The 27,465-nt window shown below is 54.4% G+C and overlaps 7 protein-coding genes across 7 annotated transcripts; 1 reads left to right on the plus strand and 6 right to left on the minus strand.

The window, feature by feature from the left end:
- Positions 1-1,636: 1,636 nt before the first annotated feature.
- Positions 1,637-2,460, minus strand: CORC01_05097 (ATP synthase complex subunit H; the record flags this gene model as incomplete). Its single annotated transcript, XM_022616743.1, has 3 exons — positions 1,637-1,908; positions 2,226-2,310; positions 2,434-2,460. The coding sequence occupies 3 exons, from the start codon at positions 2,458-2,460 to the stop codon at positions 1,637-1,639; spliced, it is 384 nt and encodes a 127-aa protein (XP_022476667.1).
- A 1,249-nt stretch (positions 2,461-3,709) lies between these two features.
- Positions 3,710-5,170, minus strand: CORC01_05098 (uncharacterized protein; the record flags this gene model as incomplete). The annotated part of the gene is made up of 3 exons (XM_022616744.1): positions 3,710-4,084; positions 4,180-5,078; positions 5,131-5,170. The coding sequence occupies 3 exons, from the start codon at positions 5,168-5,170 to the stop codon at positions 3,710-3,712; spliced, it is 1,314 nt and encodes a 437-aa protein (XP_022476668.1).
- A 6,102-nt stretch (positions 5,171-11,272) lies between these two features.
- CORC01_05099 (uncharacterized protein) lies at positions 11,273-12,841 on the minus strand (the record flags this gene model as incomplete). Its single annotated transcript, XM_022616745.1, has 1 exon — positions 11,273-12,841. One exon carries the CDS (start codon positions 12,839-12,841, stop codon positions 11,273-11,275), a length of 1,569 nt encoding a protein of 522 aa, XP_022476669.1.
- A 2,354-nt stretch (positions 12,842-15,195) lies between these two features.
- Positions 15,196-17,120, minus strand: CORC01_05100 (major facilitator superfamily transporter; the record flags this gene model as incomplete). The annotated part of the gene is made up of 5 exons (XM_022616746.1): positions 15,196-15,643; positions 15,708-16,487; positions 16,544-16,617; positions 16,815-16,836; positions 16,894-17,120. 5 exons carry the CDS (start codon positions 17,118-17,120, stop codon positions 15,196-15,198), a joined length of 1,551 nt encoding a protein of 516 aa, XP_022476670.1.
- Positions 17,121-18,319: 1,199 nt separating this feature from the next.
- Positions 18,320-19,582, plus strand: CORC01_05101 (beta-eliminating lyase; the record flags this gene model as incomplete). The annotated part of the gene is made up of 2 exons (XM_022616747.1): positions 18,320-18,395; positions 18,513-19,582. 2 exons carry the CDS (start codon positions 18,320-18,322, stop codon positions 19,580-19,582), a joined length of 1,146 nt encoding a protein of 381 aa, XP_022476671.1.
- Positions 19,583-19,779: 197 nt separating this feature from the next.
- On the minus strand, positions 19,780-21,330 carry CORC01_05102 (WD domain-containing protein; the record flags this gene model as incomplete). Its single annotated transcript, XM_022616748.1, has 1 exon — positions 19,780-21,330. The coding sequence occupies one exon, from the start codon at positions 21,328-21,330 to the stop codon at positions 19,780-19,782; it is 1,551 nt and encodes a 516-aa protein (XP_022476672.1).
- A 764-nt stretch (positions 21,331-22,094) lies between these two features.
- CORC01_05103 (C2 domain-containing protein) lies at positions 22,095-26,689 on the minus strand (the record flags this gene model as incomplete). Its single annotated transcript, XM_022616749.1, has 3 exons — positions 22,095-23,420; positions 23,471-26,434; positions 26,498-26,689. 3 exons carry the CDS (start codon positions 26,687-26,689, stop codon positions 22,095-22,097), a joined length of 4,482 nt encoding a protein of 1,493 aa, XP_022476673.1.
- Between the last annotated feature and the right edge of the window lie 776 nt (positions 26,690-27,465).

A 27,465-nucleotide genomic window follows, 5' to 3' on the forward strand; every position in this document is an offset into this window, starting at 1 on the left:
CCCTGACACTGATGACCTCGATGCTTCATCTACATGATGTGGTATTCCCCCATGCGGATATACGGTCTTACCGGCCACTAAGGAAAACACCCAAGCGGGAGACTTGAGTCTGAGATGAAGGCATCGCAGCGTTTTGGGAATTCTTTTACGAAGGGGGAGTCATCAAAGATCATGGCCCGTCCATAGGATAGACCGCAGTTGCAGTAGTCGTCCAATCTCAGATGTCGACCTTTGGGACTGTTGTAATTATGGCCTTTTGGAGACTGGATCGGATTTTGGATGGATGGCCTCAATGTCCACCAAAAGTCTTGGATAGTTTGGGGGGGGGGGAGCAGGGGGTGATATTATCATGAAGAAGGGGCATCAATGACGAGGGGAAAAGAGCTATTGGCTCTACACAAAGCCGTCTGTAATACTGCTTAATCAAGGTAGCTACATTAAAATAAAAAAGGACATAGGTCTCTGTAAAAACTACTTGCTGATGTGATGTTACAATAAACTTCCTGCAACATCCTCAGGAGTAACAACGGTCAGGACTTGACCCGAACCCAAGATTTTCCCCCTTCTCATTCCCTCTTTCAGTGCGACAACTTTTGTAGAGAGGACGCGACGCACAACTTGATGGAATCTTGGGGCAGGAGGACATCCCATCACGAAGGTCACAGGAAAAGAAAAACAAGGGAGTTAGGAAGAAGAATAAAACAAATCTAAGTAGGGTCGACATTATGCGAGATGGAGAGACTAACCCGGGGGGCAAGTGGGTTATCGCATGAAATGTGCCCAGGTGTTTGTTTGTTGTGGATAAATTGTTTGTTTGTTGTTGTCCCAGGACCTACCACCAGTTTGCATGAAAAACAAGACTCGCCTCAATGACTCTTCCTCTTTTTTTTTTCCCCTTTTTTCATACTTGCTTGCCTTGCAAAGTTTGGCGGATGGTTCGGGGCCTTGCCTCCCCGCGCAAGAGGTCTTTAATGCTTTCCCGATATTAAAGAGGAGAAACGGACGTCGCATGCTCTGTACTGTGGTGGTTGAGAGTGAATATGGCAGTCGGTCTGGTCTGGTCTGTTCGGGAGATACCGGGTCCCACATGTTCACCTCCAGCTCTCGAGTCGCGTAGGGTGTTGCGATACAGGAGGCCGACCTGGATGACGAGATAGAAGCCGATATCGCGAGCTTTCATACACTGGTACTAGAGACCGAATTACGTTCGTTGTTAGTGATTTAGCAGAGAACGTCCACATTGAATCATACGTGGATCATGAACCAAACGGACTTGTTTGGCTTTAACATCACACACGAGAAAAGGAACTAGGATAATTGAAGCGCATGCGAATAGCATTCCTAGCCAGCGAGGTTTAGTTGGACAATATACACGGGATTACCACCTCCCAGCACACCTTTCCTCTCGTTTCTAGGGTCCTCTCTTCCCCTCTCTCCTCTCTTGATCTCTCTCCATCTGTCAATCACTGACACACTCCCACTCCTTTTGGCCCATCGGAGCAGGCGGTGAAGGTTACAGATCCAGAAGTAAGTTGAAAAAGCACTTTTCCCCCCTTCACTTCAGGATTGATGACGTATCGTTTCGGGTCCGGGACGGTGGTTCGTTAAAAGACTTTTTTACGTGACGCATGATTGTCTAGTGGTGAGGCTCCTCCTCGTCCTCCTCGATCATGAGCCAGTCGTGCTTGATGGGCTCGCCGGTGGCAGCAGCGGTGGCGTCCTGGCCCTCGACCTCGACGGCCATGCTCTCGTACTCCTTCAGGCTGGCGGCGAGGTCGGCCTCCTCGGGAGACTTGGGGGTGGCGGGGATGGAGAAGGTCTGGACCTGGCCCTGGGAGTCGGACTCCTTGATGGGATTGGGCTTGTAGGCCTTGAGCTCCTTGAGGTAGAGCTCCTGCACGAAGTCGGCTGTATCGGGGTTTGCGGGTTAGTAAATGGTTCGGAACAAGGTTCGGGCGATGACGACAGCGACGGCAAGGGGAATAGAGGAGGAGAGTGACAAGCGTTCAAAGTGATGGATGGGTAATGGTCGGTCTCGAATGGTCGAAGAGTTGTTCAAAAGGCCTGGGAGACCGATATCGTTATCCGACGGCGAGGTGCACCCCAGCTTCGGAGCTTGGCCTCCCTTAGCCGCACCGGCAATCCGAACGACCACCTTCTCGCATCGAACGCGACCTCGATCCTCCGCTGGGCAATTGAAATCGAAGACGGGAAAAATGACGAACCTCTGCGGGAGACCGTGGGAGCGATGAATCCCCTCATCTGGGCGGCGCTGGGCCTCGCCAGCCGAGAGACAGCCGAAGCGGCGCGCTGTTCGAATTGTCAGTTTTTTCCTCACTTGAATCACGGCCAACGGTCCGCGCGTCCGAACGGATGCCGACGACAGCGACAGACCAACATCATCACGACGAGAGGAACTTAGAGGAGACGTACAGTGGCTCTGGACAATTGGACGAGCATCTTGATATGTGGGTGGTGGCTGGCTCAATTGGGGACACCGGGGGGAAGGGGGGAGAAGGTGGTTGAGGGTTTTGTACGGGATGGGACTGTAAAAAGCTGGAGTGAGCTGGTTCGGTTCTGGTTGGACGCAATGATTCCCAGCCGACCGCTACGATTTTGATGCCTGAGGACTCAGGCTGAGAACTGCAGAGGCAGGCGGGACTTGGATTCGATTCGACCTTTGCCTTTCTCCACTTTCCCACACTACGCCCGCATGTTTCCATCCATCCATTGCTGCAGCGGGTCGGGGGAAACAAGCAGCAGCAGCTGGGCTGATATCACGTGAGCAAACACTTCCCAGGTTCCCGCTAGGCTCACTTGACACTTCACCGTCAATGCCATTTTCCTCTGGTATCGGCCTACCTGGTCTAGAGTGCTAGCTGATGAGGTGGTCATAAGGCAAAGCCTTAGAGGAATGTTTTCGTCAGTCCAGAACTAAGAAAGCACCCCTCCGCCAAACTATCGCCGACATCATAGGCTGGTGGCTGGCACTTGACGCGGGCACACCTACACCAACTGTTCGGATCAGCTTGGCCTAAGCTACTTTGCGATCTGGGCTAGCACTCTCAGAGAATGACCTCATACATCAACATCTCACCATCCGTCGTTTTCGTCACCATCGGACTGTTTCTGTTGTTTTGTGCTGAGCTAAAAGTCGGGCTAGACCATCGTTCACTCTGTTCCCCTCTAGTTGACTACAGTTGACTCAGCTTATTCGCTCACACAGATGAGCGGCAGGTGGTGAAGAAGCTCGTAGGTTAAAATATCCCTTAAATCTCTGCTGCTTCATTTGATTTAGTGTCTTTTCTCGCTCTGCCATTTTACTGGCGAAGAGATAGAAAGGCTCAAGGCAGCATATGTCTACCTAGTACGTGATGGCTCGTGTAAGAGGTTCGCAAGGCCATGAATCACCAACGCAGATGGAAGTCTCTGAGGTAAGATCAAGTGATCATGATTTCGCAACCTGGCCATCAACCGAGTAACCATCATTAATCACGCCAAAAACTCCGTACTCTACCCAAATTGCCGAAATTCACAGTGCTGTCCCCAATCTCCCATAGGCATGTCTAGGGTGGCACCCTGCCAACTGGATATAACAATCACCCTGCACAAACCAAACTTAGTAGAGGCCAAGCTCTATACCCCCTCTTGTATCTCCTCTGTCTCCTTGTCGTCCATGATAACCCGCAATCTAAGATAAGTCGTGCGCTTATTTCTTTTGGCGGTAAGGGATGCGTTGCTGGGAATACGGAGAGTCGTGGCTCTGCTCGCGCTTGACGGTGCGCTTGGACTTGCGCATCTCGCCCCAAACGGCGGACGCAATCCACGCGACTCCGAGAATAGCAGCAACCACGGAGTACGCAATGACATAGGCCCGAGATGAGCTAGCAAGCTCGAGGCCCAGACCGCCGTTGATAATGCCGAGAATCATCACAATCCTGCCGAACCAGATATGGACATGGCTGACGGCGCCGCGGGACTGGAACTTCTTGTAGTAGGCGTGGTGAGCGTATCCGAGGAATGGCTGCACGGCCAACAGCGCAACAACAACAGTACCCAAGAGGGTATGGGTTTGCGCAAAGAGCTATGCAGTATCAGCACTACGATTCTGAGTATCCGGCTCTCGGGGACCCAAGGGGGCATAGATCCCCGGTTTACAGAATCTGAAAAGCAACTCACATAACCGTTGTCGCGCGCATAAGCGTAGCCAGTGCCGAAGCCGGCCCACATGAGCAAGAAGGCAACCGACTGCCAGGCAGCATGGGCCATCCACTTGCCCACCAGGGGCATGAGAATGGCTCCGATGGGGTACAAGAGAACGAAGACGATCGACATTACGATGCCGTGGGCGAGGAGGACCTTGGAAACACCGCCTCCTCCGTTAAATACAACACCACTGCCGCCGCTGGTGGTGCCGCCACTGCCACTGCCACTGCCGCTGCCACTACCACTGCCGCTGCCGCTGCCGCTGCCGCTGCCGTTGCCGTTGCCGCTGCCGCTGCCATTACCGCCGCCGCCGCCGCTGCCACTGTTTCCAGAATCAGTCACAAAGGGGTTGCTGTCGGTCTGAACCGTTGCCTGCGTCAAGTCGAGGTTGAAGTTGCTGTGCTCATCGTGCTGCTGGATGCTCTGACTAGCGCTGGCAGAGTTGATAGCGCTGCCCGACTTCCAGGCTGCGATCCACGAGCTGGAGGCCGAGTTCAAGGCCATGGAGCCACTGCTCCAAGATGCGCAGTTGGTGCAGCGCACGTTGGCGACCATTTTGCCGTTCTCGATACCAGAGCCGCCAAGGAGCTCAAGGGTGGTGCTCGAAGAAAGAGTGGGCATGTTGTGGCCACGCGTAGTGCGAGGGCTAATGGTAACATTGCCTTTTCCATCGGTATACATTAGGAACATGTTGGCATTCGACATCGACGAACCCGTGCCGAGGGAAATCCATTGGTAGCTGGTCGGGGCAGACATTTGAAAGTATATGTTGCCGCTGCCGGAGCTAGAAGAAGCCGTAGGGACGGCAACGCGGAAACAGACATCGGTATTGGGGCAAGCCTGGATGGCATCAGCGGTGGCCGTCGCCGCATCTGTTCATGTTATTAGTAACGGTGATCTGAGAGGAGATGCTCTCGGACATACAAAGCGCGGCCGCGAGAGAAGAAGCTGCGAAGGCCTTCATCGTGTCCGATGAAGTAAGGGACCAGACGTGGATATCAGGGTCGTTGCTGCTGAAGGTGTCAGTAACGAGCGTTCGCTTGAGCTACTATGGAGGCTCAAGGGTATTTTAAATCATAGACACCGGAATAGAGTGGGGGTCGGGATGTAACAAACATACTTGGTGATGGTGTTTGTGTGTGTGTGTGTGTTTGTATGCAAGGAGGCTCAGGACTGGACGTTGTAGTAGCACAGCAGTTGGGGGTAGGGCGGTGTGGCCGCTAGGTGGGAGCTTCGGGGGTTCTTATGAAGATGCGATGGGTACGCGAAGGCAATCCAGCTCCGTGGTAGTTGACGGCGGAGATGTGCAGTGTGGATGCCAGGTTCAAAGCGGCGAACAGAGAGGGGCCGGAGCTTTCACAGTGGCTTTGCTCCCTCTGCCAGTTTTGCTATGATTTGCGTTCATTGGCACTTGCTCTTCTTTCCCCACGTTGTCGCCCATGGGATCTTGGCGTTGGAAATGTTTACATCTTCATACACTAGGTAGTACAAAGTCATCCCGTTTTTACTTCCTGAGTCTGTTCCGAGAGACAGGCCCTGGCCCCTGCCTTTCCCTCACGCCCACCCATTCGTTGCTTCATCTTTGCTTGGGGGGGTGCGAACAACGAGAGTTGGCTTCCTCTAACAGGTCCAGCCACGCAGGGGATAACCCCTGGGGCACTTGTGACCGACACATAAGAATGCCGGCTGCGAGCTGTATCGGCACACCCAGCGGGTAGGTGTTGGTGATTTCTGCTAGAGGCACTTTAACGAGGGCTAGAGATCAGCATGTGTCTGGCGGCATATCTTGGCTAACACAGCCACGCAGACCAGGAGCTGTCGTAGGCTTGGTACCATAGCAAGTAGTCGGGTAGTTTTGTGCCGTACGTAGTGAAAAGTGGTTACGGGGGTGAGAGTTGGGCCCGCGTCGACGGACCCGGTCGGTTCAACACGTTCCCCGGGTTAGTAAAGCCTAAAAAATGGGAAAATAGACTAATCAGGCACAGGCACCCCTGGTCGTAAATTTGAATCCTTGCGGCGGGTCTTGGATGCCGTCTACCGTACCCTCTTTTAGGGTGTCAGACAGAATTGGGAAGGATTATGATTGGGCCAAAAGATTAGCCCAGCCCCCGCGATGCCGAAGGGGAAGTCCTGGTCCGTCCGGGGCTGCTGCATGAGTGCTCATCTGGCTTGACCGGGCCTGCTGTGGCATGAATATTTGGTATCTACGAGGTAGGTAGTCAGTGACAAGTGGACGAGAGAGTTCCGCTTGTTGGCCCAGTAAGGGAGGTGCAAACTTGTGTGAACACTGAACAATCAGATGCCATCCAGAGCATAGCCGTCCAAGGGTCCGGGCCGGGACCATCCTGGCGGGAAGCAGCAGACTTCTACGCATATGGGACTAGTGGGTTGGCAGGGTGTTTCTGCTGTTCCTTCTTTGGGCCGTGGGCCGTGGGCGGTGGTTGTCCGGCAGGAACTCTAGAGAGAAGAGGGTAGGGACGTACCTGTAGCCCTGGCGGGCGGAAGAAACGAAACGCCTGGTGGCGATGGCCCTGGATACTCTGCATATGCGCGTGCGTAGTTTGCTGAAGGCCGACGACCATGCTTGGAAGAGAGAAAGTCAAGGTGAACGGGCCAATGGACAAGCTGGGCGGACCCAGCCTCTCGGAGGCAAAAAGATACCGGGCGGGTTATGGAGGTCTATGCTGTCATAAGCCTTGGTCAAAAACAGTGTTTCTTGGGATTATCCGTATCAGAGGGAGGAAATATCGGACAATGGGGAGTGAGAAAAGCATACGCAAACATGCCATGGCATCTGCTTGGCATGGACTGCAGAGGGCGAATTGAACCAGAGGAAAAGAAGAAAGATGTGGAACGGAGCACCGAGCCGCGCCTTCGGGTTGCATCATCCATCGTCACCATGCGCCTTGTCCAATACTGTGACAGCTGTTGAAAAGCGCAGGAGGATGCTGGGTGCACTTGCCTGTTGGCTCAGATGTATGTACACGCATACAGGTAGGTACCTACATATCCGAAAATAACCAAGGCACGGCAAGATCAATCTCGTCGGGTGTTTCTCACGACGCCAGCGAAGGAAAGCCGGTATATCGAAAGGGAAAGCGCCTAGAACACGCCGCGAGACCTGTGCTCGGTCGGCACCTCGCTCAGGACGCGGCGGTTCAAGACCCCGGCTCGTTCACAGAGTACAATCTCTCAATGTCACAGTTGATCACTCTCACGACTCACAGTATGCGCCTGTAATTTTTTGCCAAGTATTACATAGCGAGTCTTGCTGACGGGGTACATTGTCGCCAAGGAAGGGGCTTATCTGACGGCAGCCGCAGCTTTCGGCATTTCTCAACATCCCCTGTTGCTGGGTCTCAGCCCGATGCCCTCACTGTCACCGAAAGGATGGGCAATCCTATTTTCGTTCCCGCGAGGCATCATCCTTGGAAGGCATCGAGCTCCTATCGTCGGTCAAAGGCCATCTTCCGCTGGCCGACGATTGCGACCTTTCCGACACTCGACCACGTGTAAGTCGGTCTAGAGTCGACCATGTGGGTGGGAGGACGTCTCACGGACTGGTGAGTGGTGAGGCCTGCACACCAGACCTAGGAAGCAAAGGCGATCAAACCGTCCAACTAAGCATCCGCACATCCGTACAACTGTCCCGATTTGCCAAATCTTGTCACTAAGACGGCACCAGTGGCACAAAAAGATCAGCACCGACGCAGGCCGCGCAATGCTTCCATGTTTTGTTCCATTCTTACCCGCTAGAGGAAGCGGCCGAAGTGAAGTAATGAGATACGGGCCGGAAAGATGGCAGATCACCGACATGGCCGATATCATCAGTCTAGACCTTGCTGGACAATTACTAGGATGGCTAGAGCTTCCAAGCTCTTTGCCAAACTCGGAAGAATTTGAACCTGAGCACTGGTACCCGCGCGCTTTTGACGCCATGTACAGAAGATGAAACTATGCTACTGCAAGGCATGAGCTCACCACAACACAGTTCTGTCTATTCGTCTGACATTACGCAGGCATTTGCCGGTTTCTTGTGTTCCTTGGCTTAGGTAATGATGCCTTGCAATCCGAAGTTTTCATTCCTGAGATGACTGTCTTCTACTTTGGACGACTGTAAGCCGTGTCATCGGGATGTAGCGCCGACCGTCAACACCTGCAACACAGACAAGTTGAGTGTTGTGGACCATCTCGTGGAGCTAGAGACGGATACCGGCTGGCTTTCAGGTTTGTCGGTGTCAAAGCTGCAAGCTTGAACTCCGCCAATAGCCATTGATGACCAGGTATTTCTCACCAGGCCACAAACAACATACAAAATACCGAGGTGGACCAGATTCAGAAACATCGAAACGTACATGGGCGTTGCCAGTGAAGAGTCCGGAAGCAGCTTCGAAGTTGCGTCACTGAATGTGGCTCAGGAATATTCCCCACGCTTCATCCACGCCGCCAAGCCAAAAGCATCTCAATGTCTTTTACTTGGCAGCACTCGTCATCTATAGGTCCACTCAGGGGCGCGATCTGCCACAGTCAGTGATGGATCCAACATTCTCCTATTGACTTGGTGGGAGTCTTTGACAGAGTTGGAATATCACACATCGGCTGTGTTTAGCACTATCGCGGAACATTATTGTTGGCGTATCTCCAATATCGATCAGAGCCGGATCTCTGCCGTGACTGACCTGCCTAGGATCTCCCTAGTCACTGTGGTACGGAGTACAATTTGGGTTCAAAGCAACAGCGGGATGGCTCGTGCCCCCTGTACAGATACTGTCAGATGGTGCTACAAGACAACGAACTCGTTACGACTGGCAAAGTTTTCCAAGGGCCCTCGCAGCCAGCTTAGCCATGTCGCGAAACTGAACTCGAATGGTTACGGCGTCGCCAGTGAACACCAAATTTCCCGATGGTGTTCATTCGTATCCTTTCATCATCTCGCGCGAATATGGACTATTCGCGACGATCTCAATGGGCCAACCCGGCAGCCATTGCCGGTGTGGGGCCGGTGAGGGGCTTCGCCTTGCCGAAGGGAGGTTTTTGCTCCCGTTCCCCAGGTTGGCTAACATCGTAGTCTAAATGGGTCGCTTGTGCCTACTAGGTATATAGTAAGGTAGGAGTCGGGTGAACCCCACTGTAACGCTGAGTCTAGGCGATGGTGCAACCTTCCTCCCGCCTCGAATTTGAGTTGCTCCGGAGCGACTCCACTTCCGCAACCACAATTTTGCTCATAATTCCACGACATGCCGTTGAGTCTTTGTTCAGTGCAGAACTTGTGGAGGCAGAGCAAACGTCAAAATTGATTTCAATTCTATTAAATCATGAGCAACCTAGCCAGCTACCTTATTTCGGCGTTGATTCCCGGGTTCCCAGGATCATGGTACATCGCGCGTTCTAAATCCCTAGGGGACTCTCATTCTGTATTTGGGTTTAGACCCTCCTCATTTGCTCGTTTAGACTACACCGCCAGAGTTTGCGGCAATAACCATTCTAGTAAGACCGTTTCTAGCATAGCCTAAGCTTTACTACTGAGCGCGAATGTGCGAAGTATTCCTCGTGGCCGCCATCAGTGGGATGAAGCGTGTACGAGTTGCGCGAATGACGCCAAGGTCTAGCCTTACCCTGTTCTCTCACACGATCCAACAACTCATCGTCCTGCCATTGGCAAGAGACCTTACTCGTCCGACTTGAGCAGATTATCCATCAGCGTATCCATAAACCCGACGTGTCGTTGACCTCTTCGGTTGTCGCGCGATAGGGAAGGGACGATTGGTAGAACAAGGCAGAAAAGCTTCTAGCATCAACGACATCGCCACCATCCGATATGGATATCGTCAGCATCGCGCAGGACATGGCCCTCGCCCCTCGCCCATGAAACAATCCGTCCACCTTTCCGACACCAAAGTAACGAGATCCTTCATCATGCGGCGCAGAAAAGAAAAAGGAGAGGGAAAAAATACGGCCCGACTGCATCGACATCATGCCTCTGAAGTTCGCAGCCAGCAATTCAGAGTCCTGGCAAGACGCTGTACGCACCCCTCCCCCTCCCGGAGCACTGGACTGTATGCCGGAGCATTCGGCATATTGACTTGTTTCTTGCCATCTGCGCAAATCGATCCTGAAGGATGAAAGGACTGTCGCATGCCAAAACCTCTTGTGCACCAAGGAGGACCACAGGGTTTAGAAGGCAAAGCAATTCGATTATAGAGACTACGAAATCGGGGCAGTGAACGTCGCAAAGCCTATCCCATACCTTACTGGTTAAAACAGCAACACACTAGGCTTCATTACAGGCTAAGTTTCAAGCTTGAGAGCAAGATAGATATCATCCAGTGAGACTGCGTAATCACGTTTCTTAGGTTTTGTTCTTCATTCATGGATGGATGAACAGACTTTTTCTTTGCTCAACCCCCGCCCCGGTCGCTTGCGATATTGGGAGCTAGTCATGGCTTTTCGACGTGCAGATTGCCGCCAAGAATCCAAAGTTCCGGCCTAGAAGACAGTCTGAGAGAGACGAAGGAAAGCCCATGGATCTCGCGGACTTGCTGAGCAAGCGCTCGCACGCGGTTGATTGTAGGCGACTTGAGAGTGAGAGCCAACTCACATAGATGAAGCCCCGACCACTCGATTGAAAAGCAGCAAAGCTTGGCGCAATATGCGCCTGTCCCTGAACTTGGAAGCTGGGGGAGGAAAAGTCAACAAGGAAAAGCTCGTGTATTTTCATCGTGATGCTTCGAGCGACGAGTGCCGAAGAAGGAACATTAAAACTACGAACTGGCATTTCGCCAGAAAACAAAACACAAACCCCAATCTCGATGCTTCTTGTTCCGTTGCCCAAAGACCAGACCGCACCAGTAAGAATTTGGAAGTCTCAATGCCCAATGCTAAATAAACATCTGGCTTCGCTTCAATGACTCCCGTACGACGCGCGTTCCGTGGCTGCCTCAGTTTACAATGAGGCTCCTAGACTTTTCCCACACCGTTCGCCTTGCACTCCTGGACTTCTCTACATCGCGCCAACCCTTATCTCTATGTACTATTTCGTCTAACTCTGCCGATATACTATTACCGTCTAGACTTCAGTGGTGAATCGAAACGCGTGGCTCTCCAGCATGCTGCTCGACGCAACAAAGCTGAAGCCGCCAAAAGGGTCATCCTCCTTGGCCGACATGGCGCTCCAGGGGTCTTTGGCCGTGACGATGGGGCTCAGGGACAAGTCGGTGAACTCGGGCGCAAAGTTCTCGGCGAGCTCGGGGTCCGTGATCATGGGCTGGATGGGCGGCTCGACCTCTCTAGCCTCCAGCTTCTTCCAGTCAATCTTTCTGAAAAAGCGGTGGCCCTTCATCGTATGAAGGTCCTTGGGCATGTTGGCTCCCAGGCGCTTCTTGGGATCCTTCTTGAGCAAGCGCGTCAGGAGGTCCTTAGCGTCAGGGCTCAGGAAGTACGGCATGACAAGCTTCTGCTTGACAATGTTTTGTTGAATCTTGGCATGATTGCCCCCGCGGAAAGGCGGGTTGCCAGTCATCAAATCGTAGCCCAGCGCGCCGAAAGACCACCAGTCGACCGCTTTCCCGTACTTCTGTCCCTGGATGACCTCGGGGGCCATGTACTCGACAGTTCCGAGCATGGAGTTGCAGTGGTCCTCTGATGTGTCGACTGCAACTTTGGACAGACCAAAGTCGGTGAGCAACAGATGGCCCTCTGCATCTAGCAAGCAGTTCTCCGGCTTCAAGTCACGATATACGACACCTAGGGTGCTGTGCAAGTGCGAGATGGCCAGAAGCATCTCTGCCATGTAAAAGGCGGCGACGGGCTCAGCAAACATCTTTTCGGTGCTCAGGTGCGTGAAAAGCTCTCCACCCTGGCCGTATTCAAGGATCAAGTACAGCTTCTCATGGTCCTGGAAGGCGTAGTAAAGCTTGACGACAAAGGGGTGTCGGTTGACCGATTCGAGGATCTGACGCTCTGTCTTGGTCTGTTCGATGAGCTTCTTGTGCACTGTGAGGGAAGCCTTCTTGAACTGCTTCTGGGCGTAAAGCCGACCGGTATTACGCTGTTTGACGAGAAGCACAGTGCCGTAGGTTCCTTTTCCTAGGCATCGGAGGGGCTCAAAGTCGTCGGCCGTCATCTTACGCTGGACGTCCTTGCTGCCCTCGATAGGTACAATGTGGCCGTTCCGCTCTCTGACGCTCTCGTCGACGTAGTCATGCTCCAGGTTGACCTCATAGCTCGTAGACCCGGTCTCGGAGCGCTCGCTGCCAGCCTCGCTTTGGCTCCCGTCCTGGCTCCCGCAACGGCTCATGACAGCGCTGCTGATGCCGAGCCCTTTCGAAAGACCGCCATGACCGTTGGAGCCGTTGAGGGTCAAGGTGCTCGTTCGGGAAGAGGCATCTAGGCTGAGAGGCTCCATCTGCAAGCGCAGCTTGGCGATGCCGGAGACAGCAGGAGAGGAGGCCCCGCGCATATTGGGGCTACAGTTCGCGCTGACAACATCGTCGATGAGGACGGCACGGCCAGAGCGCTTCGCGGAGAGAGGCGGGGTAGCGCAGACGCCGTAGTCAGAGTCCTCGTCGCCGGAGGTGACGGGGGTGTTTTGGAAGCCGCGCACCGTATTCAGTGCGGGCGTCGCCTTGGCAATCATGGTTCGGGAGGTGGTGGAGGTTTATGGGGGCGATTTAAGGTGGCCGCTCCGTGTAGAAATATAGATTGCTCGTGAACGAGGGGCGCGCGTCGGTGTCCCGGTCGCGCCCTTTACCAGTAGTGACCGTCACTTTGGTAAGAGGGTTATGGATAGGAGGGAAGCACGGAAATCGTGCCTCGTCGCCGCTCAGGGTCGTCGCGCGGGTCAGACTCGTAATGTCTCTCAAGATTTTGGTGGCTCGGATTTCGGCGCATCTGGCGGCGGAAGAATGAGCAGGCGATGTCGTAAGAGTCTTTTTTACTAGGCATTGGTGTCGGGTCGGGTTTCTTGAGCAGTCGGTCAGTCAACAAGGCATTGCAGAGGGAGGAGTGGTTGCATTCACCAAAATGGTGTTGTTGAAGAAAGGGAAAGGAGAAAGGATGGAAACAGCCCGGCTCCAAGGTTTAACAAATTCAAGAAAATTCAGCCCGCCCAAGCCGTTCCTACTTCGGTCGGACAGGCCACCCACAGGCTACAGGGGAAGGGGGGCACCGTGGTAAGACAGTGGCGGGCCCAGATGAGCGGACCAACCAGAAGGCCAGGCCATGTCAGCCGGCGAGTGACTTTTCATTCACATGAATGTGGGCAGCGGACACTCTTTTCTCCCACCTTCCCACTTCCCACTTCCTTCCCACTCAAATCACCGCGCTTTGGGAGGGGAGGGAGGGGATTGTGGGTCCTCTGGTGGGGTTGGGCCGGTTGGCAAGCGGAAGCCAAAAATTCGGGCACCCGCGCTGGGACCTTTCCGGGTCCTTTCATTGGGCAGGCGCAGGGGCTATGGGGCTTAACCTGCGGGCATTGCTTGCCTTGTTCCTACTCAGCCCAAATTGTCTGGGCTTCTGATTTTTTTCTCCTTCCTCCATTTGTTGCTCTCTCCTTCAGTGACCTGTCCCCTTTCCCTTGACAGTGGACTGCCGCGGTGTTTCCAATTTGTTACATCGGCTGCGGGAATTTCCTTTGCCTGCCGTGCCTGCCACTTTGTTCGGTGCAAGCCCCAGGCACGCAAGGCTTGCAACACATGTCTGGCGTCCCTTTCCAGGCCTTCCCATTTGGTATTGTCGCCGGCTAGCAACGGGGATCAGCGTGGCACTCTGCTATTACCGAATTTGGTCGGTGGTATCAGTGGAACGGGAAGGTACCATCCGGTGCAGACCTGGCGATTTCTTCCAGGTTGGTTTTTCCCAGTCGGAATTCCCCCAACAAACAATCTGGGAATTACGGATGCAGCAGTGTCCTTTTCAGATTCTTCCATTTCCACGTGCTGTCGTTGTCAAGAATGCGCTGGCTTCTGTCCGCCTATCGACGGCGGCAGCAAGGTGATCCTTCCCAACCCCGACTTGACTGTTCCCCAGACCACGGGACTTGAAGAGGGAAGCAAATCCGGGACGAGGGATTGGTGATTATGACGTCCGTCAAATGTCACGATTGTGAAGGGCCTAGGTATTCACGGTACCTCACAAAGTGGTCTGACACCGGTCTCTTTCGCTTCCTCGTCAAATACGTACATAGTAACGCCGCCGCTTCGCTAATATTCCTCAAATTTGCTATTTTTATGCGCCAGCCCTGTCTCACTCTCAACCCGCGAGCTGGTCTTTGCGCAACCCAAGAGCCCAGACAGAGTCTTTTCCAAGGGAGGATAAACTTGAAAGGGAAAAGGGGACGCATCCAATATTAACAAGGCGTGTAACGCAGGTCCGGCATGTCGACTGGCATGAAGTGCCCCGTCTGGAACAAAGAGCCCACGTCAGAAATCGACCAGGGAAGGAAATAACTCTGAGGCATGTCTCGGGGGAGATGGAGAATCCTGATCTTGTGGCTTTAACGGGTTATGCAGAATACATCCTACACTGGCCCCAGCATTCTGTCTCACTTTGAGTTGACAATGGTTGGCCGATGGTTGGCCGACTTCAAGGTATTCCGGACTTGAAAGGAAGAATATAAAGTAGTCACTTGATCGTTGGACGACCACGCATTGCGACTTGTGTTTGTGCTGCCAGGAAACATAGGGTTCGTGGGCCGTACTATTAAAGTCATTGTGGAATCGACCAAAACACCGCAAACACGTGTTCGTCGCAGCAATCACGAACGACTTCTCCACTGGTTCCCACCGAATAAGGTACCCCATCCTCCACAGCCAACCCTGCCGAAACTCGGGCGACGACGATCTTCCCTCCTCGATGGTCACGTCACGTTTGATTGACTAAGCCCAAATTGTGATTTTAGCATAGATCAAACGACACATCTCAAGTGTGCGCGCCTACACTATACTTCTTTTAACCCCATGTTGCTTTTAAACACCCAGCCCACACAATCTACTAGTTCTCCTCCACGTTGGTCAAGTAATGCGTCTCAAGACTAAACCGTGCAAAGGGGCTTCTCTGCCTCAACCTCTTGCTGAATCGGAAAAACACCCACGGCGTTACGCAGAACATGGCCGCCAGCCCCGCCAGGATTGTGCCCGCATAATTGGCGGTCAGCCCGGCGTACATCTCGTGCGCGACGAGCGGCATCAGCCCCGACGCGACGGCCCGCACGAGCGCGAGTCCCGAGAACGCCGACGCCGAGTAGAGCAGGTAAGAGTCCGCGAGGTAGCCGCTCAGGGTATACGCCGTCTCGTTGACCGCGAAGCCCACGAGCACGAGGGACGCCGTGGGGACCACCCAATGGACGCTCTGGACCAGCGGCGGGACCGTCCACGCGAACCACGCCAGCCCGATAGCGAGTGCCGGGGCGGCCAACGCAAAGCCGATGATTTTATCCTCTCTGGTAGGGGCTGTCAGTCATGAGCATCCTTGATCAATAACGGGGAATATGTGAGTTCTCTTACGGTTGAATGGAGACCTGCTTCCGCTGGCGGTCTCTGACGACCTTCATATCCCACAGGCGAGGGAGGAACGTGAAGATGACGCCGACGCCGATGGCCAGGAACGGCAGCGACGCCTGCGTCTTTGTGAACCCGAGCGAGACGTAGACCACGGTTAGTGACTCGGTGAAGAGGTAGATCATGCCCCATGACGACGCCGAGATCAGCGCCACCATGATGACCAGCGGCTCCGTGAACAAGATCTTGCCCGGTCGGAAGACGCTAATCCGGACCAGGGCCCGCCAGTCGCGCGCCTCGTCCGGGTTATGCCATGCCAGTTCCTGTATTATCGTTTCCCTCTGGATTCTCTTGACAATGCGCCCCAGCAGGATGCTAGGCCGGCTCTCCCTGATCCCAAACATGGCCAGGAAAAGCACCGCAGTCACGACAGCCGCGCTATGGAAAATCCACCGCCAACCGAACGCTTCCGAGATGAACGCGGCGTAGATCGGGCCGAAGCACAAACCCACCGTCGTGCCCGCGTTCCAGAGGACGATGATCCAGACCCGGCGCTTCGTGTTGAACATGTCCTCCACGCTACCAGCGATGACCACAGACGGCACGGCTGAGGCGAGGCCCGCCGTGAAACGGCCCATGTAAACCGCTGCCGGGGCGTGTACGGCGCCGGTGAAGAGGCTAGAGAGGCAGAAGACGGCACAGGAGATGAGGTAAGGGAGACGGCGCCCGAAGAGCTCGGAAAAGGGGGGAATGAGGAAGCCGCCTATTGCTTGGCCGAGTTGGTACCTATTCCCATGTCGTGAGAACTACTCGTACAAAGAAAGGAGCGAGAGAGAGCTTACATCAGCGTGAAGCCGACCAAGGATATCTGATGACTGAGCCCATAGTCGGGGGTAGCCTCCGTTGCCGCCACGGCCTATACGGGGGAAAGATCCTTGTCAGCAAAGTGTTCTGTCTTTGATTTACATCTGATGATGCTGAAGATGTTGCTGAGGAATCTTGGTGTTGCAACGGTCCAGGAACCTCCCCGCGGTTCGGTTTCTATCACGATGCAAATTACCTCGGTAGGGTTCGGTGGGGCTGTAGGTAATAAAAGGTGGTGTAATTACATACGCCAGTTGTGCTTATGATTGTACTCATGGAGACCATCAGCTACTCAGACTGTGCAAAGATCAGGGACACATAAGCTCACGTGTACAGCTCGAAGAAAATGATAATTGTAGTATCAAACGCCTTTCGTCTGGTTGACCAGTTCCTCGGGTGTGTAATACAGTCTCGCTGCCACTTGACCAGGCCGTCTGCACGTCTCTCGACTCCATACTCTGCTAGGACGTTGGTCTCATCCGTCTCCTTGACAATGCCATCGGATGGAGATCTCTTGACTTCGGACTCCTGAGAGTCGTATTTTTCGAGTACCATGATTGGGGCCGCCAGCGCGGGGCAAGGAAAGAGAGGGAAATAGTGATCTTGTCTTCAGGGATGAAAGAGGAGCATGATTTTAGCAGTTGGGTGAAGGAGAAGATGGGAAAGGGCATTGATAATGAGGTATAGCATATACCTCAATACCCTCCCATCGTCCATCCCCCTTTTTGGTCTGCAGGGTGCTTCCGGCTACCGGCTTATATCCCACAACGCTGATCGACGACAACATCGTCTCTCAGCGAAAAGGCCACCATTGAGCCAAGACCAGCCCTTCCTTCTCTCATGTTCTACTCAGGCACAAGAAATCAAAAGAATCCTGAAATGTCAACAGGATTGGCTCAGAATAGGCGAGATCCTGGAAAACTCGGCCCCAGACTTCCAAAGCGTTTGATTCGTAGCAGCTTTCACAATCTCTGAAGCGTTTCTCCAACTCCAAGGAGGATCACAGCGACTATTTGCTGCATGTGAGATCCTAGACGGGTTACATCTGCCGTAAGCACTTGGGAGGCTGGGTTGGCTCGCGTCAAGGGGCCAATCGCTGACAGATATCAAGACATGAAATTCCCACGATCTGTTTGGGCTGATGCGAGCTGGGCCCGAGTCCGAGACATGTATGTCGAGCATACTTTCTCGAACCGAGCTTTTCCAGCTGACTGGCTTGTCATCAGATCATCCAAGACTGTCTCCGGCCCCCCTCGAGGATCTGTTATTCTGTCCTTGATTCGACTGGGCGAGGCGCCGTGACTGAAATGGGCCCTGAGCTGACTGCATGGCATTTCTCATGTACACACACTACTACCCCCCCTCGCGCGCGCGTTTGTAGAGCAACCTCTAGGCGAATCCTGACAGAAACGCCACGATGAGTTCAGACTAGGGCCCTTTTCTGGCTCCAGTCATGATTTGAAGCAGCATGAATCAGGACCTGGGGCCTTGTGATTGAAATACCATGCCCTGGCGACTGGATTACAGACGTGATGGTGTAATTATTAATATAGTCACCCTGGAATCCGGACAACGCTTCCCAACGCATTTGCATGCAACCATCAAAACACCACTGTGTAGGACAGACAGCCTGTTCGTGGTCTACGACCGCTTACTACAAATTCGTAATATTAATGCAAGGCTCTGAAGTCGGCCGTGATCTATCACAAGTAGCAATTGTACACAGCTCTGACAGCTAAGCTGGCGAACGGAATATGATACCCGACAATGAGAATACCCCTTCCCTATGGGGCTCACCCCAAGAAACCGGAGCCGCGTTCGACTTCAGGAGTAAGTAAGCCAAGCCTTCCATCTCTTCCCTCCCTACGCCGTCTATCCAACGACTGTCCTTGGCGTCAGTCTCCCATACCGAATGCCGTGTCTAACGAGAAAGCCAAAACACGGCAGGCGATGTCATCACGACCCCATCCCGCAACATGCTCCTCGCAATAGCCCAAGCAACCCTCAACGACGACGTCTACGCCGAAGACGCAACAACCTCATCCTTTGAGCTCGAGACGGCAAAAACATGTGGCCACGAGTGCGCCGCCTTCGTCCTCTCGGGCACAATGGCAAACCAACTCGCCCTCCGCGCCCTCCTCCACCAGCCCCCGCACGCCGTCCTCGCCGACGCCTCCGCCCACGTCCTCCACTGGGAGGCCGGCGGCCTAGCGCACCTTTCCGGCGCCATGGTCCAGGGGATCCGTCCGCGCAACGGGCTGTACCTGACTGTAGAGGACGTGGAGAAGCACGCAGTATTGACCGATGACGTGCATAAGTGTCCCACCCGAGTCGTCAGCATCGAGAATACCTGCTCCGGGGTCGTGGTGCCCCTGGAGGAGTTGCGGAGGATCAGGGAGTGGACTTGCGCGCGAGGGATCGCAGTGCATATGGACGGCGCGCGGCTTTGGGAGGCTGTCTCGGCGGGCGGTGACGCGGGAGGCACCCTGGGCGATTATGGCCGGTGCTGTGACGTGCTCACGCTAGACTTCAGCAAGAACCTCGGCGCGCCAATGGGTGCCATGGTCCTGGGATCCTCGGAGCTGATCAAGCGGCTCCGGCGGATCCGGAAGAGCATCGGCGGTGGAATGAGGCAGGCTGGCGTTCTCGCCGCGGCGGCGCGGCAGGCTGTGATTGAGAACTTTGGCGCCGGGGACCGAGACTCTCGGGGTGTGCTGGAGAGTAGTCGGCGGATGGCGGCCGAGGTTGGGGGGATGTGGACGGCGAGAGGGGGCGCGCTGCTAAAGCCAGTCGAGACGAACATGGTCTGGTTGGATCTCCGGGGTTGCGGTGTCGGGGCCGGCGAGTGGAATGAGGCTGGGAGGCGGCACGGGATCAAGCTGGATGGGAAGAGGGTTGTGTTGCATCACCAGCTTGGGGAGACTGCTATGAAGCGGTTGAGTTCTGTAATGGATGAGGTGCTGGGTCGGGTTCGCGAGGCGCCTGCGCTGGGCGTTCTGCCAAAGGCTCGCTTATAAGGCCATCCTCGCTTGAACGAAGCACATCATTCATGGACTAGAAGCAACGCCTTGGATCGTTGTCTTAAGCAGAAATGGCTCTAATATGTCCGAATCTTGTCGAGAACAGGCAACGAAGTCAAGCTCCGCGTGTGACTGAACTTGGGGTATCTTATTCTTCTACAGGAGTCGGTCCCTCGTCTCGAATCAACAATTGCCTAAACTCCCTCGCCATCATTACGGCCCCAGAGCTTGACCGTCCGATCGTGGCCTCCGCTGACGATCCACTTCCCGTCCCTGCTCACGTCGACACTGGCGACCGGCCCGGAGTGCCCGCTGAGCGTCTGCACCAGGCCCCAGTTGTCGGCCGAGAAGATCTTGATCTTGGCGTCGAACCCGCCAGAGACGAAGAACGTGCCGGCCTTCTTTGGTTGCTGCGCGCCCTTGTCGTCGGCGCCCGGAGGATTGCCGTCGATGGGGTCGTCCAGGCCCCGGAACCACCGCACGTCCGAAACGGCCTTTGCGTGCGCGCCGAGATTCGCCGTCCTCTGCACTTTGCGTACGTCCCAGCACTTTACCCAGCCGTCTGCCGATCCCGACAGCACCCTGTGGCCGTCGGAGCCCCAGTCAAGCGCGTATATCGGCTGGATGTGCTCATCGAGGATCATGACTGTCCTCCCAGACCGCAGATCCCAGATGCGGCCAATGCTGTCCAGGCCAGCACTGGCCAGGAGGGAGCCGTCGGCATTGAAGCTGACCGCGTAAACACCCCTGGAATGGCCCTCCTGTAGCAATAGCTCCGCAGTCGTTTCTACATCCCAGAGCCTCCACGTCGTGTCGTCTGAAGCTGACGCCACGTAACGGCCGGAGGGATGAAACTCGACGCGGGACACCCTGCCGCCGTGACCCGTCAGAGTCGAAAGGGGAGTATCTTTGTTCAGAGACCACAAGTGAACCAAACCCTCAGCTCCGCCAGACGCAAGGTTTACCGTGTCGGGAGACACGTTGGCTCCAGGCAGCGTAGACCCTGGATACCATGAGATACCGCTGATCTTTTGTGTGTGTCCTCGTAGGTTCATCCTCGCCTCCATGCTCGGAATCTCGATGAGTTTGAGCCCTCCACCCCAGTTCCCCACGGCAACGACTTCTCCATTTGGAGATAACCTCGTCATGCTGACATGTCTGTCGCCGGCCGTCTGACTGCCCTGAAGCTCGAAGCCCTCCAGCTTCTCCTTGATCTGTTTCCGGAACTTGACGTGCGTGCGCAAGGGAATCGTAGACTCGGCTTTCTGAAACTGCACTCGCCGTCGCGCCCTCGGCAAAGAGTACTTTGCGATGTCGATACGTGCCTGCAGTAGAGCCTGGCCGCCGGGCGTGTAGAATTCCTCGTCCTGCTCCTCCTCGTCCTCGTCCTCGGCGTCCTCCATGGTAATGTCGCCGTTCTCGATGCCCGCCATCTCCTGTTGGATGACCAGGAGGTTACGGAGGCGATCTCTGCGTTCGGGCTTGCCTTCGCCGAATAGTGTGACTGGCTCACCCATCTCCCTAAGCTTTGTGCGCACTCGGTTGTCGTCTGTGGGCACTGCGATGCTCGCCGCCAGCTTCTTCCTCTCCATCTGCGCCAAGACAGCGGACGTCTTCTCGGGCGCGGCGCCGGCGAAAGCGGAGGGAATCTCATAGTCATAGTCGACGGGGATATCCTCCAGCGCAATGCCTCTGTCCTCGTCCATCGCCTCCTCGACGTAGGCTTGTCGCGAAGGGTGCATCATCTTGGGCAGGAGAAGGGCTTCCGGCCCAGGAGCGTCTGGGTTGTTGCAAAGCCGTGTAAAGCTTGTGATTTGAAGGACTCGGGCGAGGTTTGTAGAGCTTGCTCAGAGGGTGGTTGACGTCCAATGGTTGCCCGGGAAAGGAAACAAACGTCTGTGGGTTTTTATCGAGCTTACAACGGTACGCGCAAGCAACTGATGGACCAAAGATGCGCGCTCGCCAGCCACAATGCACTCGGGATCCACTGAAAATTTCTCGGCTACGGTGTCTCTTTTCGCCGTCCCGCTGTTGTCACCTCACCACCCAAAGTTTCCAGGTTCGCTGAGGCGAGAAACAGCTCGCTTGGGGGATCCAACAAGCGGTCAAGCCTGAATTGACACGCGGTAGTTAAGGTTAGGTGAGGTATTTGTAATTTGATGTAGCGTAGAGGCGTAAGCAGCTATCTCAGTCACATTGAATAGCTTGAATTGCATCCTAACTAGGTATATGAAGCTATGATGGGGTTGCAGCGGGCTGAAGCCAACTAGTTGCGATGCGCTCTCTGCCGCCCTCCGCGCCCTACCCGACCATCTCCCTGAGACCTCCGAACACGCCCTCAAAATGGAAAGGGAAAAAAAATCAAAGAGAACATGAAAAGGCTCATTAGTGGATAGTATTCGCCAGCCTGATGGGCAACATCCAAGGTATCTGAAAGAGGGCAAAAAGCTTTTTGTTATCAAAGGAATAGGACGTATAATGAAACCGAATGAACTGAAATCGAAATCAATCAGCTCGGAGTTCCCTCCCTGCTGCGACTCTCACGCTTGCTCATAAAGCTGCGGCGAACGATAGACTTGGGGCTGTCAGGCTCCAAGGTGCTGGCTGACGCGACGAAGGTACTCTTCATGATGACCGTGCCGCTTCCGACCTTGATCTCCTTCTCGGCACCCGTTCCGGAATCATCGACGAAGTAAAGGGCTTCGCCCAGGTCATCATCGCTCCTGAGGGTGTGCTCGCCCTTCGCCTCGATCTTGAATTGGGTATCGGGAGTGCATGTGCACTTGAAAGTCTCGTTAAATCGGAAGAAACCAGTGGCGTCCTTATGGTGCTTGGTCTTGCCGATTGCCTTGGGCTTGGGCGTCAATTGGTTGATGGTAATGTACAGGTCGGTTGACGGTGGGAATCCCGTGGCAGATACAACTGTGAAAGAGGCGCTTCCTGAGCCAGGAGAACCTGGGTTCAAGCTATGAACAGAGGCGGCCCCATTACTCTTAGTACGCGTGTGACCCAGTGTCGAACCGTTGGACGTGCCCGGTCGCGTATCAGGGGATTCGCTCCCATCCGATGTGGAGAATCCTGTTGCTCGCTTGAGGCCAAGACCAGGCGTCGGGCCAGGAGGGCTGTCTCCGTTCTCGACAATGGTTGGGATGTCGCTGAAACTAGACGACGGGCCATCTGTGTCATCCTCTTTTCTGGAAAACAAACCGCGCTTGAGGAACGAGGCACCTTTGCCCACGCCGTGACCAACAGTGCTGCCGACTTTGATGGGCGCCCCAGCAATGCCAGTGACGATTCTTCCAGGTGCTGCGAACGTTCCAGAAAAGGTAGAGGTGCCTTGGCGAGTTCGAGTGACATAAGAGGGCCGGAAGAGCATTCTCAATCTCACTGTGCCCGATTTCCCATCCAGGATCAGTCGACTCTCGCTAGGTCTAAAGGGATCCAACTGCTCGAGGTTGATGTCGGCAGCTCCAAGGAAATCCGGCTTGTCGGCAAAGTCATAGTCCCACACAGTGACCTTGAACTTGGCAGCCGTTCTGGATGGAACGGGAACTTCGAAAAACTCGTTCCAGGCAGGATGCAGCGTCTTCTTCTGAACCTTCGTCTTGTACACGTCCTCGCCATTGAGCTCGAATTTGCAGTAGGGGTCACTCTTGCCGTTCGAGTCGGCTGACGGAAGGTCTTGAGCGTCCAGAACATCGACTCGGAGGGTACCCATGTTGTTGATACTTTCGCTGGGATCCAGTTGCATCTTGACGGGAATGTACTTGAGGCTGACCTTGACGCTGCTGGGCCGGTTTTCCTTGTCTTTCAGCTTGAGAGTCGTAGGGTTGTTCTAGGGCTAGTCAGTAATTTGTCATATTTCCAGAGGATGAGGAAACTCACCAGGCACTGCTTCAGCGTGTCCAATGTGTTTCCCTGCAACTTGGCGATGGTGTGGTCCTTGTCCTTGTCGCTGCCTTCGACCTTGTCGCCCTTCTCGCGGACCTTGAGTGTAAGGCGAGAGAAATCGAGCTCTCGGATAAAACAATCGCCAATTTCATCAAATGCATGCTTCTTGTGCTTGGCCGCAGATGAGGTATACGAGGGGAAAGCCATGTCATCAACCCAGACTTCCAAGTGCGTGTTATGCTCGGGCATCTCCGCTTCCATGAGCTTAAAGATCAAAAGACCAGACTCGTATTTCAGAAGCTCCTGAGGGGATAGCCGGATCTTAGGCGGGCCGCTCTCATCTTTGGATTTCCTGGGTATGGTTGGTGAGACCGGGGTGACTGGTGTCTTTGGCGGGCTGATTTCCAACTCGGCTCCGTCCTTCTTCTCCTCAGCCTTCTTCTCGAGGGAGCTGATGAATTTGCCAGCTTCGGCTGATCGCGGGGCTTCCTCTGTCACCTTTGCCGCCGCCTCAGCTTCCTCCTCTTCGTCTTCAGGGTCGGCAACGTTTAGACAAGGGAAGAAGGACACCGTGTAGGTCAGGATACCCTTTGCGATGCCCTTGCCGTGGAGCTGCAAGCCTCCTTGGAACGTTTTCTTCTGATCGTGCACATTGTACTCGCCGTTCTCAGCCTGCGAAATGTAGTCGCCGGCGAATATTTCAACTAGACCAAGACTGCGGTCCTTGCCCATCTTCTCAGCGTCCATGACTTCGAGCGTCAGCCGCTCGCGAGCCGAGTGGACTGGGACGTAGAGAACCTCATCAAAGTCGGGATCAAGGGTGTTCTTGTGGGTGACTGTACGAGCCTTCTCAATACCCGAGAGAAGCACGCGCACGTAGGGGTCCGATTTGCCGAGAGTCTCGAAGTTGCGAAGGTCCTTTGCGTTCTTGAAGTGGAAACGCATAACACCAACCGGAGTTACGTAGCCTCCCGTTCCACCAACTACGCCAGAAAGAGCAACTGGTTTCCATTGGGCCATCATCTTCACGCGACCGGTCGCAACGCCAGAGAGATGGAACCACTCCTGGCTCTTTCCCATGCACTCCAACATATCCTCAAGCTTGATCTGGTACTTGCCGATGACCTGGTCGCCAGTGATATCACGCTCGTCTTTGATCGTAACTCCAAGTTTGGCGTTCTTCTTGTCAGTAATCAGCATTTCCTTTGAGCCATTGTCCCAAATAGGGTTGTTGGTCCTCTTCAGCTTCTTCGTAGAGTGGACGTCTCGGCCGTTGAGATGCAGAGTGGCATAAGGGTTGAGAAGACCGACAAGACTCTTGGTGCCATCCAAGTCCTTGGCCTGCTCCACTGTGAATCTAAGAATACCTGTGTTGGATTCGGGCGGCGGCTCCAAGCTGCCGTCTTCCAGCTTCTTGGGCTCCATGACTGGGAAGAATCTTATATCGCAGGAAAGCTGACCTCGAGCCTTGCCATCTGCAATGACTTCCAAAACTTCATTCTCGTGAACAGCCAGTTCCTCAACTTGGTCGAGGGCAAAGGATGCCACACCCAACTCTTTGTGTTTTCTGAAGTCATTGTAGTCGAAGACTTGAATGTCCAAAGAGTCGTGAAAAGAGGTGATAATAATGTAGTGAGTCTCGTTCCAGCGCGGGTTTCCAGTATCCTTGATATGCTTTGTGCGGGCGAGCTGTTGGCGGCGGTTCAAAGTCAACGCGGCATATGGATCGGGTGCACCAGAAAAGTTGTCCGGGTTCTTCAGGCCCTGAGCGCCGTGGAGAGTAACAGCAACCACGCCGATAGCCTGGTCGACCGGGGTGCCGGCCAGCATCTTGGCGACTTCAATGGGGAACACGTTGGGAGAGTACATCATAGGAGCCAGGTTGCCGTGGATCTGCTCTAGGATGAAAGACTCGAGTCCGGGAATGAAGTTAATGTCAAAACCGAAAGTCTCACCACCCAGAGGTTTGCAGACATAATCAATCGTGGGCTTTTCTAGGAAGCACATTTCCACCTTTTCGATGTGAGGGAAGGGAATCTGCAGCTTGATCTTGAGTTGCATAATGCCCGAAAAGGACATGTCCTCAACAATCACGTCCAGTCCCTTGCTGATCATGGCCTTTCCGACTCGAATCTCGAGAACAACCTTTGGGTTGATCTTGTTCTTGATTTGCTTAGAGGTCATGTCCGCCGTGTCATTGGGGGTGAAGCTGAACTTCCAGTCCATGATGACGGTGTCATCTCCGGCTTTGGGGTAAGTCTTAACGTGCTCCATCCGCGGAGGCTTCGAGCCGAGAGTGAACGTCTTCAGCTTTAAACTGTCGAGGAAGGCGGGAGTAGCACCACTGAGGACCTGATCAACAGAGTTGATGATGGTCTGGGCCAAAACGGGTTGGTAAATAGGCCAGAACTTGAGCATGAACGAGTTGATCCACTCGAGCGATTCGGTTTCAGTCTCCAGCTTCTTCAAGGAAAGCTCTCTGTTGATGTCATCGCGAAAATTGCGCCTGACTCGGCGAATAGAAGTCCGGTAGTAGGTTGAGCAGACGGCCATGAGAATGAAGACCCAGCCAAGACCTCCGCCCAAGACGGCAACGAGCCATGAGGAGATGCAGGCAAAGGCAATGATGCCTGCATTGTGGTACCAGTCCCCATAGAATTTATCTGGGATATTACTCTCGAGCCATGTCGAATGATCTAGGAGACTTGCCGCATCATGGAGATCGTCCGAGGGCCAGCCGAACCTGGGAGCCCAGCCAGTTCTTGTGTATGGTTCTTCTTCCTGGCTGTGAGGATCCTCGCCGGTCTTGATGGTGTTTCCATCCTTGTCCTTGGCCAACTCGATAACGCCTTCCTTGGTCGGGGGTGGGAGATCGGTGACGGGAGCGCTTGAATCAGCTACATCGGTTACGACTGAGATGCCCTTGGTTCGCTGCGAGTGAAAGCCTGGAGGAATGGCCTGGCAAGAGATGTGTCAGTACAGTTCGATGGCGAAGTGGGGAATTAGGTCGCGCAAACTCACAGCTGCGGCTTGGCGGCGCTTCTCTTCAGGGCTCGCATCCGGGTCGAAGGTGAAGGCGGTGATGCCAGCTTTTTTGGACTCTTCGACTATCTTCTTCTGAGCATCGTCCGCGGAAACGTTCGACTCGGGGTCCTGGGCGGCCTCTACGACACCCTGGACCTTGAGCTCGTTCTTCTCGAGTGCGGAAGCCATCTTGTCGAGCTCTTGGGCGCCGCGCAGAGCAGCTTAATTTGAGACGTCCAAGTCAATTAGCAAGGCGCTCAGCTCGCGATGCCGTTTGGACACATGCAATGGTAGCTCTGGAAATGGACGAGGTGAACTGGGGGCCTCGGTGAATTGGAGTTCGAGGGGAAGGAAGTGAACAAGTGACAGAATTGGAGACGGGACGCGAGGGACGCGAGGGTCTCGGACTAAAAAGAGACGAGAGAGAGGGAAGTAGATCGGCGACAGGGAAAAAAGGAGGAAGTGAATGGAGAGTGATCGGACTGTGGCTGGTCGACCAGTAGTTGGGATACTAGTGAGGAAAATGTGGAGGTTACGAAGTGGACGAGATCGGTAGAAGAAAGACAGAAGGCGGGAAGCCACGAAGCGAAGGTGGAAGGAGGGTAAGGTGGCAGTGATGGAGAAAGGTGAAGGTTGGATTGGGAATTTGGCACAGATACGTCAGGTTCGCTAGCGGCTGCGCCTTGGCAGGAATTTGGTATCCGTACGAAGCACTTGGTGCCTTTAGGGACAGGACAGCAGGCCGGTGGGTGGGCGCGAGGAGTGGTGCAAAATGTACAAGTGCCATGTACAACTTTGCCAACCTGGAACCTAATGCAAGAAACAAATGCAAGTGCAAGTGCAAGTGCGACTGGGATATTGCAAGATTACGACTGCAGCTTCAACTGGCACACAGAAAATCGAGATGAGCAGGGCAGGGGGTGGAGGTTTAACCGTCGGGCACAGGTGCTTTGCTAAATCATAAA

The sequence above is a fragment of the Colletotrichum orchidophilum genome (assembly GCF_001831195.1).
Source record: "Colletotrichum orchidophilum strain IMI 309357 chromosome Unknown Scaffold_35.1, whole genome shotgun sequence".
Lineage (NCBI taxonomy): Eukaryota > Fungi > Ascomycota > Sordariomycetes > Glomerellales > Glomerellaceae > Colletotrichum > Colletotrichum orchidophilum.